Source organism: Maylandia zebra, linkage group LG5, assembly GCF_041146795.1.
Source record: "Maylandia zebra isolate NMK-2024a linkage group LG5, Mzebra_GT3a, whole genome shotgun sequence".
Classification (NCBI taxonomy): Eukaryota; Metazoa; Chordata; class Actinopteri; order Cichliformes; family Cichlidae; genus Maylandia; species Maylandia zebra.
In genome coordinates this window covers 38,130,574-38,145,479 of record NC_135171.1, presented here as the reverse complement: position 1 = coordinate 38,145,479, position 14,906 = coordinate 38,130,574, and the positions used below count along the sequence as shown (strand labels likewise).

Genomic DNA, 14,906 nt, shown 5'->3' with positions numbered 1-14,906 from the left:
TATTCCACATCCCATAAAATTCTCTCAGGTCGGCCTTCTTAGCGAGATTTTAAGGTAATGGATAGTGCCTTATTTCTTATTTCATTGCTAAATGTGCCAGATATTTTTTTTTTTAAACAAGCTCTGGAGAATGATATGGTTGGTCATTTCTAAAAGTTGCCCTTTTCATATGTAGCGCACAGCAAGAGATGGTCTGCTTCAGACAAATTCTCACCTTTGAAAATACTCATTTTTGGTTCAGGAGAAGGGTGCTGCCTGGGTAAAGTGTGGAGAATGAAGGCTATTTGACGCCCACTTGCGCAGTGTGTATTCACATTACCTGAGCTATTTCCACATGGTCTCTGTTGGGCATAACAGATTTTGTACTATGACCTTAAATAGCTTTTAAGGTCCGGCTGTGTCGGACATTTGCCTTCCCGAATGTGTCTCCATCAGCTTGTGTCTATAAAAGTTCAGGGCTGGAGTGCATGTGTGAAAACAATTTAATAGTGGTCATCAGTGGACTCGAGGATTGGTTGATTTGCTTCTCCCGACGGGGCTCCCCCGGTTTCATTTTAAGTCTGTGTTGACTGCTGTGCTAGTTTTTGCTTTTAAGATTCATGTGTAGAAGTGTTTTTGTCTGCCCTACTCTGTGGAGACTAAAGGTGTATTCATTTCTCCTGTATTGTTTTGGGAAAAGCCTGTGAAGATCCTGACCCTTGTTGAGTTTTTGTGTTGGTTTTTATTTTGGAAAGTATCATCCACACAGTCACAGGCAGCCTGTTGGTCAGAACAATAAAAGTATTTTCTTAGGGAATTGTGTGCCCCCAGTACCTACTAGCTACTTGACAAATGATTTGGACCCTGCAGTTTGTGACTTGTTAAACAAGTCATCAGAAACTCCTGTGGTTTTAAAGGCTTTCAAGGCCGTCCCTTTATTAGCAAAGAAAATATTAAAGCTACAGGTATTTATCTGATTAAGAATTAATTTCTGTCCAAACGTGTTCTTGTAAAATGTTGAGAGCTTATTTAGCAGAGCTCATATTTTATAACAACCAGGAATCAGAAGTTACTAAAATTAGCTTCAATTGACTTTTTAAACTACAAAGGTGACAAACGTTTGATGCAAAGTTGACTTTATTTTGCCCTCTAGTGGTTTTGCACACATACAAATCATTTTCAGAAATCTTCAGAACACTATTTGGTGTTATTCAGTGATGATGCAATATTTTAAGATCAAGTCATAATTTGTGGGTTTCAGTGTTGGAGAATTTAAATTTCAAAATGATCTCCTTTATCTATCATGTCATCTTCTAAATCACTAGGCCTTCCCCTAGTCAGCCCTGATGTATGTCCTCCACCTGCAGCCTCCCAGTCCAGCCGTAGTCTGCTACCCTGCCCATCTCAACAGCCACAGCAGCCACAGCCCCAGGCTCCACCTCAGACTGCCCTGCTGCCCACACCGCCTCAGCACCCTATGAGCAACCACATGATTGCTCAGGTAAGTTATCTCCACTACCAACCAAAAATGGATGCAATGGCACATTCAATTTGTGGTTTAATATAGGACGTCTGTTTGAGAGTCTGTTTTTCTTTTTGTTTTCTTCGGTGTAGCAGAAGAAAGAGAAAAACATGAGGTATTTAAGTGGTCATGACTGTTAGTGTAACAACTCTTACTTAAATGTGCATACTGTAATTGGAAAATATGGAAAAATTTTAGACAGTCCAGTTTATTCATTGAAATTGATTATTAAGGGCAGCAGTGTAATTTCAGGTATAAATATCCTGCAGACAGTGAAGCTGCATTATTTCTCCTTGTCATACACAGCTCATCAGTGAAAAAAGAATTTGAAATGGAAACTTGGCCTTCTCCAATGTCCTACTTGCAAACACTTTTATTACTTCTTAAAAGTGAAAGAAAAAGTTGAAATGGCTACAGATAAAACATGCTCTTAATTAAAATAAAATTCTTAGACCCAGAGTTGTTTAATATATGGTCGACATCCCTTTTACTTGGGCCTGCATGCCACATTTTTATTCTCCAGAGCGAGGGAGAACTTTAAACACAGTTTTCTAACTATTACGGTTAGACACTGTGTGCATATTGTTCTACAATCACTTCCAGGGTGTAGTGGCCTGAGGACATTCCTTTCAGAACATTTGGGATTAATGCATATCCTGTTACACCCTCATCAAACGTATCAGGGAAAAAACAAAGACTTTGAGGAGGAATGGATGGAAACAAGTGTAGTGAATTGAACATATTCAGCTTATATATAGAATCAATGTCAACCCATCCTCCTTTAACAGGTTTGATTTTTCCAATAACTTCACAGTCGATAGTCTTTGATTGCACACATTTCCTTTTCTTCCTTTTTTTCTGAGTAGTAATAATTACACTTAATTTTTTATACATAATTTGTTTGTGTAATATTTAGAAAAAAAAAACTTGATTTCCATTACTATCCTCTCTGCTCATTAACAACTTTTCCTTTGTGTTCTAACCCTCATTTTTCCTATGTCTTCATTTCTGTTTTTCCCTTCTTTTCACTGCTTCTGATGCCGTGTTCTTTTCACTGCCTTGCTTCACTCTTTCTATGCTCTACCTCTTTATTTCATCCCTTTTTTTGGTGTGTATAGCCGGTGGCGTCTCTGCAGCCCTCTCAGCCTGTCTCCTACTCCAGCCCTTCCTGCCCCCAGGTTCTCCTGCCAGTTTCTCCTCCCCAGCAGTACACAATGGTACTGACACGTATTATAGCTTCATCTCTGTTATACTCATTCAGTTAATGACTGACACTTTAGCTGATGCCATATCCTACTAAAAACACTTGCACTCATTTACTGTCCTGTTTACATTCACTCAGGGGAGTCAAAAAACATATCTTGGTTCTATCAAGATGTGAGTGTGTCTGCAAATACATTTAAGTAATAGCTTTTTCATATAAATTGGTGTTACTGTCTAAAGTGGATTCAGTGAGTAAATGTTGTGTCTGTAGTAACAAAAGAAATGACAAGGATGTGTCCAGTTTGTTCCTGGCTACGTTTTTTGTTTTTCTCTTTTAAATCACTGCATCTGTATGAGTGCAACCACGGTTGCCCACAGAAGCAGAGTTTGAGTTTGGTTGTGTTTACATTGGAACAGTCATTTGAAAAAGAGTTTTCACTTGACTCTATGCAGTTAAATCTTAAAAGTTCATGCAGTACAATTAGAAAAAGACTGAACAACTGAGGAGTTTTTGGGAAGCGTTACCAGAAGCTGTAACCTGAAGAAGCTTTCTAAACGAAGCACAGCTTGTTTTCTGCCCCAGGGCCTTGCAATCACTCACTCAACCATGAAATCCTCTCCAAAGTATTCTAGAGTCAGATCTATCTGAGAGCAAAAGGTGGCTGAAACCTGTCACACACCCTAGGATCATTGTCCTGTTGCAACAGGACAATGATCCCAAGCACAGCAACAAATCTATGACAGAATAACTGGAAAAGACTCAACGTGGTGTAATGGCCCCAGTCAGAGATGAGTTCTGCCTGATTTAAAATGCCGCGTTGGGACCTTAAGAGAGCTAAGCATAAATAATAACCTGCAAATTTCAATGAACTGTAAAGTCAAGTGTGTGAAAATTCGTCCAGAGGTGATGTGAGAGATGTGTTTTTTTGGTTTGTTTTTTTTTTTTAACAAAATTGTGTAGAGTCCTTTGAAAACTTTCTTTTTCACATGACTGTATGTAAAGCAATGACCGATTAAACCAGTATAAACTTCAGTGTCTAATTTTAGATTTTCCAGCATACAACAAAGTCGATACTCCTGTCATATATTCTGAATGTTTGCAATGTTGTATTTGGATTCTGCTAATAATAATAATAATAATCATGATGATGTGTTTAACTGTATATGTATATACTCAAAGTAATAAATAAAGTGTTTTCCAAAATGACACAATGACCCTTTAATAATCAGAATAGGAGTCGTTTTAGACCATTGCTAATGAAGCATTTAGGCTGTTGGAGATCATTGTTAATTACTTAGTATATCCTAAAATCCATCTCCAAAATCAAAAAACAGTACTGATATAGGAGTGTCACCTATAAGTCATAACCAACTAATGGCATTATTCCCATTCTACCCAGGGAGAAGAGCTGGCACCCCAGTTCACACAGATGACACTGAGTCGGCAGGGCTCCAGTGAGAACCCCGAGCCTCCCCCGATGTATCAGGCTACTCCTCCAGTGCTGCCGCAGCACCCCCCACCTCAGACCGGCTACATTATGGCTACTACGGGTCAACCTTTGCCACCTCCGTCTGGTTACCAGCCCACCACTGGACACCCCCATCCTCCACCTCCACCGCCTCCTCCATCCCAGCCTGTCATGCAGGCCGCACCACCTCCACAAGGCTACATGCAGCCCCCTCCACCTCAGCAGGTATGCATTCCTCCACAGGTGGTTAGATAAAAACAGCAGACATACCTTTTAGATTTAAATTCAGTTTCCACAGTTTGTCAGCTTTGATTGAATATTGATGTAGCTGATATCTGGAGGCAACCATGCCCAAGGATTACATGATTAATGAAATGTAACACAATGTAATAAATAAAACAGACCTGTGTATGACTTTCATATCGGGTAGTTAAAATATAATTGCAAACATAAATTAATATTTCATACTTGCAAAAGGTTTTATAGATCTGTTATCTAATTTAAATCATTACCTAGAACAGCACTCTACACCGAAGGCAAAGTAATTAACTTCGTGATATGTCAGTTACCAAAGCTGTCACAAATATCATGGAAGATTTGCAAAATGTTCTGTTTTTATGGCTTTTCATCAGGCTTTTCACTCATCGGATTCTATCAAAAGTTATATACGTACTATTTGTAATGAACTAATTCAGTTTTGACATGTTGTGCAGTTTTCTTTATACAGATTCATCCTGATTGACACTTAAAAATAGCTTTGATTCTGTGTGCTTTCATTGTAAAGTTCTAATCTTGACCTTTAGAGACATTTATTGCTGGTTATTGGTGCATTGTAGTGTAGTGTACTCTAGTGTTTCTGTTGGCGAGTCAGCACAATCATAAAAAATTGGTGGCCAATACAGTCGTCAACAGGCTGAATCACAATGTTGTATGGTGAGATAGAATTAACCTGCACCCCAGCAAACCTGTGGACGCAGAAGTATAATCACACCTTTGAGTGGAGTTGATTGTCTTTTGTTTTAGTTCATCGTTTTGATTTACTCTCACTTTTCTGCTATGTTGCAAATGTCCTCGACATATTTCCTGCCTACAAAAATTTTGCAAAATAATCTTAAGATGCAGCACGTGTTTGCTCGGGTTCTCTCCAGGTACTCTGGCTTCCTTCTACATCCAGAGACATGCAGTTAGTGCTGTTTGGTTAATTGGTGATTCTAAATTGCCCACAGCTGTGATGCGAGTCTTGAGAGTCTGTCTTTTTGTAGCTGGGATAGCCGCCTGCAAACCCTGATAAGGATAAGTGGAAGAAGATGGATGGAGTTGCTTGAAAACCATCCAGTTGAAGTACAACAATGAATGATGAATGTTATTTGCTAAAGGTCTAAATAAGCAATTTTTAACAGGGGGGAAATTTTTTACTGCTTTAAATACAAGACTATTACTACAAATATTCCAGCTTTCATGCTGATAATCCTGTCCTAACACATTTGCTTTAGTGAAATTTAAGGACAAAGTATTTATGAAAGTCTTTATTGCTGTTGTGATTTGAGAATTTGATGGTTTGCAGAAGCAAAATAATATGGTAGTTTATTACTTCTACACTAAAAATTGTCTACACCAGTGTGATTCAGTTATTCTTCCCTTCAAAGTTCATTAAATACAGATTACTGAACTTTGGTTTGTTATTTCTACGCAGATACAAGTCTCATACTACCCTCCTGGTCAGTATCCAAGCTCAGGCCAGCAGTACCGTGTGCCCCAGCCAATGTCCCACCAGGTGTCTTACCCAACCCAACGCACACAACCCATGCCTCAGCCAGCACAGCAGTCAGGTCAGTTGATTTTCATGTGCTGTGCATCATCAGACAACATGATATTCAAAAACAAAAAAAAACAAAAACTTTTTTGATATGCAAAGACATAAATACTTCCATTTGGAGCAAATGGCCATTAAAAAGAGGCCTTTGTCAAATGTTGATGCACATTTACTTTTTATTGCATATTGTGTTTTTATTTTATTTTATTTTTCAGTCTATTGACAACTGGAAGACAGGGTTTTAATGTGTATTTGTAACAGATGTTGTATACTTAAGTTCAAAATTATTATTTGTCCATGTAGTTGTACTTACTGGAAATTATATTGGGGATAAAGTCCACTCGATTTTGGAACTGTAAATGTTTTCCACAGTCACACTTGCTTTTAAATCTACCAGGTGAAAGGTTGGAGTGAAACAGCCGTGCCTGCTTGTTCATCCAAGTCCAATACAATCAGATAAATATAGGGCTATTTTTCCTTTTGTGTTCCTGGAAAAAGTTGTCAGGCGCCAGCATTGTATGGTTTGTGAAGTCTGGCTGTTTGTATAGTAAGTGACTGACAGTGTTGACAACCTAAACGGACTTTGGATCATAATGGACGTCTGCCAAAGCCACATAGTTCATGAACATGAAGGTCAGAAAGACCCTACATTACAACATGCCTGCAGTCTGGTCTGAAATATAATTTTTGTGATGGTGAAGATTTATACTCATAGAAAATTAATTAATGAATTTATATTATGTTTAAGCATGTAAGCTTAAAGTGATGGTACATTTCAGTTTTTGTGAGTTACGTGATTGTCAGTGTTCTGTAAATTGTTTTCCTTTTTTTCCCTTTTTATTTAATATATTATGGTTGACATTAACGCTTATGTCCTGTTGTTCTGTGAATTATTTAAAGGTAAAGACCCAACTACTCCTCTTCATCCCATTTTCTCCCTTCTGTAATATACTGTGGTTTTACTTTAAATATTTTTATTTTTAAATTATTTTGGTCATCAGGTCTTCAGACCATGATGCCCAGCCAGCAGCCGAGTTACCAGGGCATGATGGGTGTGCAACAACCCCAAAATCCTGGACTGCTCAATTCACAGAGAGCAGGAATGGGAGGACAAATGCAGAGTATAATGGTTCAGTACCCACAGATGCCATCATATCAGGTATGCAACTGTAGGAGTTGATAAAGGATACTTGTCAACAGTCATATCTTTCTTTGGTTAATGTGACTAGTTGATGATTACAGAACTGTCAGGTTTTTTTCCAGGCGAGAACAAAAGTTAAGCATTTCCAGTATCTAAACCACATGCGGCTCAATGTTAAAACAGCGCCATCTGGTGTACAGTTGAAACATCATTTTATGTCTGTGAAACAGATGTGGAGCTTACAGTCCTAAAACTGCAACAAGCTTAACAAAACAATCTAAGCAAATATTTTGAAAGTAGACCTGTTTTTCTGCTGTACTGATACAGATAAGAGTTAAAAGAACTGATCAGATCTAACTCAGGTTTGTGCCAGTGGTTTATTTAGAGTCAGGGGTGCAGCTGCAGAAAGCTCTCGCTTTTTGCCACTGTAGTTTGTGTTGTGTGTAGGCACCGAAGAACACCTCAACCCTGTGTTGGCAGCCAAAAAAGCTTGCATTTATAATCCATGTTGCGATGATATTTTACTAAAATGTGCTAACATGGAGTTTTGATTATGTGGTTTAGATTGTGAATTGAATAAGGTTGCCGCTCAGAGGCAACTGAAAATCTGTTGCTACTGTGATATTCCAAACACACCAATATGCAGCAAAGAGTTGCGCTGAATATCTGGTGCTTGTTAAACAATAACAAACGTCGTGCAAAGTGTAACACGGGTTTAACACGAGTATCTACCTAATCATCTTTGTCAGAAGACCCCTAGACCCATCAGTACACATTCTTGAACTGGACTTTTTTTCCCCTTGATCTTTGACACTTTGCTAGGTACCTGTGGGTAATGAAAATCAGCAGGTGGTGCAGCAGCAGTACCAGCAGCAGGTCATGGTTCCAGTCAGCCAGTCTGTCCAGGGGCCCATGCCTGTTTACTACAGTGTTATCACACCCACACAGCAGAATAGCACAAGGTAGGTGCTTGAAGACATGATATTCCAACAAGAGATTTAATAATAACCTTGAAGTATTTGAAATGGTTAATATAACCATCCACAATGTGGTGATGATGTTCATCTTTTTATGTGTCTGTCTATCCTGCAGTCCATCAGTAGGTTACCTGCAGCCCCCCAGCTCTGAGCAGTATCAGATAACACAGTCACCATCCCCCTGCAACCCTCCACAGTTGCAGCAGCAATATTCAGGTGAGGCTTGATGTCAGCAGATTGTAAAGATGAATATGTTTAGGATTTTTTTGGACATCAGAAATTTGTGTGACATCCATAATTAATACTGGACTTATATGCTTTATAAAAGTGTAGGCTCCTAAAAAGAAAACAGTCTAAAAACTGTTTTTGTTCTAGACTGCAGCAGTCCCAGGTACATCTGTATTTGAGTATATACTAGTGCTGACCTGATGAAGTCATAGTGTGCTTAAATCTACAAACACTATGTTGACTAATCTTAGTTGCAACTGTCCTTTACAAAATTAGATGAAAGGTATTTAGGTAAGAGTTCAGACAAAGGTACACAGGGTTCACATGTTTAACACGTAACTCGGTGTACTTCAAGCCCTGCACACGGGGACAAACAATGTTTTACCTCAAATTAGGTCAGGTTTATTTTTATGTATTCATAGAGCAATGTGATTGGCCAGGAAATGAGATGTATCTATAAACGTGACATTGTTCTTCAATGTTTTCTGCAGTTTTGCTTCATTTGTGACAATTAAAACCACCAAATTGAAAGTTGTTGTGTAAACAGAGGGGAGAAAATAATGAGAAAATTAATTTAAAAATAAGTCAGCTTGGTTAGCATTTATCAAAACTATGCAAACAGCTGATCTAATGCAGGTGTACACAGATATAAAGACATCTTAATTATACAACTATATTTTTAATGGTTATAAGTTCTCTTAATATGGTTGTCATGTTATAATAAACGCCTTAATATTACATTGTTCATTATCTGTTTTTAAAGCAGCTCTCACTCATGGATGAACACAGATTACTTAGATTAATAGTTGTCTGCACTATAATTTAATATATAATATATGTGGCTTACTAAAGTGGTTTAAAGTCTTGGAATTGCTCAGTTGTCACTCTTAAAGGGAAACTGGTATTTTAATTAACTTGTGTAAAGCTGCCTTTTTTGCTGAATCAAATATTTATCTTTCAAAAGATATGAAACGTATTTCACTACACATATTGATATTATTATGTTACACGTGTCTGACTGTTTGTGCTCTCTCAGGAGTACCACCTCCTGGGCCTGGGGTGATGGTCATGCAGCTCAGTGTCCCCAATGGACCGCAGCCTTCCCAGAACCCCCCTCTTGTCCAGTGGAACCCTTGCAAGTACTACAGCATAGAGCAAAGGGCAAGCAAGCCAGGCGAGCTCTACAAACCTGACAACACTCCACAGGTACACGCGTGCATGCAAGCCTTGTTGATCAATGCAACAAACCTTGTTAATTCAATCTGCAACTCGCATGTCCGTGTGTGTACTTAATTGTCTTTTCATTAACATCTCCACACCCTAGCTGTGATCTGTGATTCGCTTTAAAGGCTGTTTAGATCAGGAGGCTCTTTGAATCTGATGAATGAGTAAAGATTTTGAACTTAAATTACCATCAATTAATCAAAATAATATTATAATGTCTCTTATTTTTGCTCTGTGTGTATAGGCCAGTACTCAACTGACGAGTCCCCTGGCCTCTCCCACTCAGTCTCCCACCCCGTCACCTTCTGGCAGCGTCAACAGTGTCTGTCCAGGCCTGGGACCATTACCCCTCATTTCCCAGTTTCCTCGGCCAGGAGGGCCAGCTCAAGGTACAAGTGAAGGTTCAAATCCATAAACAGATACTGACTGTTAATGAGTAAGTTTTCATACACAATGTAAAAAATATTGCTGGTCTCCAATTGAATATCATCCCAGTATAGCCCCTAGACTCACAATCACATAAAGTACACTTAAGGCTTTGATTTGTGTGCTATGTTACCCTTTCATATTCTTCTCAGCAGCTTTATACATCCATAAAAGTCTGGACTAGTCAGCAGTAGTATATATATTTTGCCATGTTAGCTTTGTTGGTGCTACCATTTACAGCAGCATTGATGAAATGTTGTTTTATACATTTAAGGTTTCGCCCCCAGGTGAGTTATTTATAGAAGGGATCCCAAAAAGAATCTCTTGTGAGGTCATAAAATTGTGCTTTATCTATAAAGATGGCACCTTTACAGCCAATTTACAAAAAAAAAAAAATCTTATTTCGCCCTTTACTCTGTAACATCTTATCATGTACTACCCAACATCTTATCTTTTAGCCTGTACAAACTCTAAAATGATTGTGACACATCAGCTCAATCTGTTAGGAAATCACCTACTGCAACAAGGATGTAATAGACTGTTCATGTTCATTTGTGGCTTTGCTTATTAGCCATTTAGGTGGCGAGCATGGAGTCTATAACCAAAAAAAGCAAATGGGCTAAATCATTACGATTACTCTGTAAGTTGTCTTTGACAAAATTGCTCTTTCCTGTAATAATTTCTTGCTCCCCAAAAGTTTGGGACCCCCTGGTTAAAATATTATGAGTGCAACTTTGATTTAAAACAAATAAATAAATAAATAACAATTGTATTCGCCCAGCTTGGTTGGTTGAAAAGAGGTTTAGTGCACAAAAAGCAATCCTCTTGATGCAGGTGTGCTTTCAGCCCCTGTTAGGTTTGTGCTCTTTCACCAGTTGCGTCAGCAACCCTCTAAACCATGTCGGGTGGCTTTTGGCTGCAAGCCAGTGAACAAATGATGGCTTCACCTCAGCAAATTCACATGACTGGCATCGTGCCACCTGGTCAAACCTTCTGCATACACACGTAACTTTACCTCATCACTGTCCTTTGGCCTATTTTTATTCTTCGAAATGTACGGTTACACATATGAACAGGCTCTTGCATCAGTCTGCGATACTACATCTCCACAGTGCATCTTTATGGCATTTATAATGTATAATAAATACTGTCGTAGTCAGCTGACCCATAGATGACTTTAGGTGGTTTCCATATTTTTTTGTTTTAACTTCTTCCAAATCTTTATTGGAGTAATTTGCCAATTTAATTTACCAGTATACATTATACGTATCCATTTTGACTGTTGAGTGTTAGTGTATTTAGAGTATGTTGTATGGATTTCCAATCTTGAACTGTTCCTTCTTCATTAGGAGTTGTTCTCTTTCTAAGGGATCATTTGTCTTATCCAGTGGTCTAACATTATGCCACATGTATTTTTCCAGCCACACTGTTAGGTTTTCAAAACTAGTGAAAATCATTAATGCTTATCCATTTAGATTACACTTATGTTCATCTGGTTACAAATAAGAAGTGGTTTCTGTTTCTTGTAATTAGTTTTGAAATGATGTACTCACATGTCATCGGACCTCTTTTATTGTGCACTGCACTCCCAGACACACAAACATGGTCTTCCTTTAAACGCTGCATTTAGTACATACATCTGATATGTTTAATATTACTCACTTTAACTTGACAGGTGCTGCATATATTTGCAAAATGGATTACAGCACGGTTTTCAAGCTTCGGGTGAGGTTTTAATTTTAATTCACCATTTGAATTGTGCAGGTGATGGTCGCTACTCTCTTTTGGGGCAGCCCCTCCAGTATAGTCTGTGTCCCCCACACCTCATGCACGGTCAGTCCTCCTACAGCTCTCATCAGGTTAGTATTGACAAGCCTTTGTCCTGAATTCCATCTTAATGATTAGGGTATTGACTGATATTGATGTTTTCTAGTAAGAGCCTTTTAGTTTGTCAGTGTGCATTAATCAGTTTCTCTGGTTTAAACTTATTGCTTTAGTTTGTGGACATTTGTTTTTCGTTTGGGTGCTGTCATGAATTCTGGGGTGTAAAAACTTACCACCAGCTACAGAACTGTCTTTGAAGAAACAATAAATTTGTAGGCATGTGAAGAAACTGATAGCCTCTTAAGAATGACATTTTTGTTACTATAACACAAGGAGAAGCTGTTATAAAGCAATGTAACATTTAATTTGAATTCATTGCTGATTGAGACCCATTGATTATCTGTCTGAACTCTGTGATTAAAGTGCTCCAGAATTGAGAATCACACAACTTTTGTGCGTTACAGTCATAAAATGTGGCCTTTGAAGGATTAAAGCTCTTTTTAGGGCACGTTGTGTAGCTAAAGCGCAGTGTTTCAAAAATTTGAAATCCGTGAGCTGTCATTTTGTTTCTCTGCTGCTGACCTTCCAGTGCCCACGAACTGTGCAGTCTGGTGAAATGTTTTTAAGGGTACAACTGATATCACATACCCCCACCTAGTGTCCTCCTTTGTTACTGCATCTTTATGAGTGTTATCTGATGTGTTTAGGGCCAAGGAGTAATGAAACACGGAGCACGAGGGAAAAAACAAACACTCAAAGCTGCATCAACAGATCTTGGTACCACTGATGTAGGTAAGTTAGAAATCCACCATCACAGACCAGCATAAATCGGCAAGTGTCCTTTAATTTTGTGCTGGTATGTTTTTAAAGAGTTACACAACTTAAAAGAACCCTGAGTTTCAACATTCGGTATGTTGTTTTTGTAACAACACAGCTTCCTAACTCGACTGGAATCTGCAGTTTACTTTAGTCTTCTTTATCTTTATAAAACCCAAGAATTTGTGGCACGTATAAGACACGCATGAGAAAGTTGCGTATCTTCTTTTCTTGTCTGAGGACATACGGATTATAAAAGCTTGTTACTTAGGTGAAAGCAAAGACTGTGTATGTGTGACTTTATTATTTTTGGTAGTCTGTATTCCTGTGCTTTTCTCTTTTTGGTTTGCTCACATTATATGGAGTTCATTAGTATTATCATTGTCCCTCCTCGTTCAGTGGTGAGTCGAGTACTCGAGGTGACAGACCTGCCGGAGGGGATCACACGTCCAGAGGCTGAAAAGCTCTTCAACCAGCTGTCGCTGTGCGGTGCCAAGATCCAGTGGCTGAAGGAGCCCCAAGGAGGCCGAGGAGGAGCAGGGGGCTGCGGCCCCTGTCCTGGTGCTGGGCCTTCAGGGCCAGGAGCAACAGCAGGCCCCGGAGCTAGCATGGGAGCTGGGGGAGCGAAGGGCGACGGAAACGACCCAGCTCACCTCTACACAGTAGTGGCAGTGTTCCCCAACACCATGGCTGCCCAGAGTGCTTCCTTCAAACTTAACAACAGTGGGGCCAGCCTCTTCAAACTGAGGGCCGCCAAAAAGAACTATGACCTGCGCGTGCTGGAGAGAGCCAGTTCTCAGTGAGAGGAAAAGAGAGGGGGAGGAACGAAGGTGAAAGACAGACAGAAAGAGAGACACTTGTTGGAGTGGTGGAAAAGGGGGAGGACTGAGGGGGACTGCTCTTAGTGTACAAATTTAAAAAAAAAAACAAAAAAACAAAAAAAAACTTGATTTAAATCATGTGTCAAATGTATAAAAGGGAAGAGGGTGTGAATCATGAGGTGGCTGGTGTTTGGTTGCAAATATGATTTTGTTGTTTGTTTTTATTCATTGTTTTTGTTTTGTATTTATATCGCAGAAGAGCACACAAGACACGCGAGCATGTGTTTCACTGTTGCCGTGGAATGTGTGCTGCCATGATACAAAAACACACATAACAGAAACACAAGTGCAGGCAACAGGGTCACGTAGCACATAACAAAAACACACTGGACAGTCGACCTCAGTCAAACCTTTTCCTCCTCTTCCTCCCTCCCCCCCCTTGACCCTTCCTCCTTTTTTTCTGCCAGCGCTTTCTCACCTTCCTCGACTTTCTGTCACACAGTCGTCTCTTTATCTCACATATTTATAAATTTTCATACGGCACAGTTGCGTACGCTCCGCTTTCTCCTGCTGCTCCCCCCTCTTGCCATGTCTCAAACTGCCTCCTATCTTTCTCTGCTCCTCTGTCCCTCTCATGTATTCTGTCACTGCTCTCTCCTCTCTTGCTTTGTTTGCCTTACTGCTGTTGTGGGTTTCTGTATTGCGCTGTTTTCTTTTTTCTTTTTTTCTCAGAAGTTTTTCTTTGTTTGTTTTTTGGGGTTCAATATATTTATATAAGTGATGTAAGGAATAAAAGAAATCTATATATTCGGTGAAATTTTTTTTTTCTTCCCTCCCCCCCTGAGTGACAAAGGTTAGGCCTTCCTATTTATCCCTTTACTCCTTCCCTCTTCATCCCCGCTCCTCTTCCCATCTTTTTTTTCCTTACTGCCCTCTACCTCACTTCTTCTGCCCCTCTCCTCTCTCCCACAGCCGGCCCACATGCCCCAGCTCCACCCACCCGACGCCCCATTGTGTTTGCGTTTTTTTTTTTTTCGTTGACAGCTGTGCAGAACGTATCAGAAGAAGTAGTAAAAGTGCACAATGATTGCATATGTCTACTGTAAATTTTATTTAATCTGTTATTTTTTGGTTCGTTTTTAAAAATATAAAAGTCGAGAAAAAAATCTATGAAAACATGCTTTGTGTCGTGGTTTGTTGTACTGATTTACTAAAGCTGACTGTGACATCTGAACCTAGAGGTGGTACCCTGCAAAAGCGCTTTGCAGTCTTCTGTCCTGCCTGGTAGGTCTATCCACCTTGCATTTTTTAAGGATTTTTGCCTCTCTGCAGTAACAACCATATTTTAGGAATCATCTACTGTCATGGCTAAAAACTCTGTTGGCCAATCAAAATTTCCCTTATTGGCCAAGCTTTCAAAGACACCAGGATAATGAACATACAAACTAATATACAGTCAGGTC

General features: G+C 39.3%; 1 protein-coding gene across 17 annotated transcripts in view; it reads left to right on the top strand.

Moving 5' to 3' along the window:
• Window positions 1-14,147, top strand: part of r3hdm2 (R3H domain containing 2) — a 56,086-nt gene extending 41,939 nt beyond the window's left edge. For 10 of the 17 annotated variants that reach the window (XM_012918165.3, XM_012918163.3, XM_012918166.3 and 7 more), the window contains 12 exons: window positions 1,305-1,480; window positions 2,620-2,718; window positions 4,105-4,398; window positions 5,867-6,002; window positions 6,988-7,145; window positions 7,950-8,089; window positions 8,220-8,320; window positions 9,369-9,538; window positions 9,801-9,945; window positions 11,747-11,841; window positions 12,514-12,598; window positions 13,022-14,147. In XM_012918165.3, the coding sequence (XP_012773619.1) occupies window positions 1,305-1,480; window positions 2,620-2,718; window positions 4,105-4,398; window positions 5,867-6,002; window positions 6,988-7,145; window positions 7,950-8,089; window positions 8,220-8,320; window positions 9,369-9,538; window positions 9,801-9,945; window positions 11,747-11,841; window positions 12,514-12,598; window positions 13,022-13,425 (2,003 nt within the window). In that variant the 3' untranslated portion in view covers window positions 13,426-14,147. The remainder of the gene's footprint in view (window positions 1-1,304; window positions 1,481-2,619; window positions 2,719-4,104; window positions 4,399-5,866; window positions 6,003-6,987; window positions 7,146-7,949; window positions 8,090-8,219; window positions 8,321-9,368; window positions 9,539-9,800; window positions 9,946-11,746; window positions 11,842-12,513; window positions 12,599-13,021) is intronic. The other 7 variants (XM_023155056.2, XM_023155057.2, XM_012918170.3 and 4 more) reach the window with 2 other exon arrangements.
• Window positions 14,148-14,906: the final 759 nt, after the last annotated feature.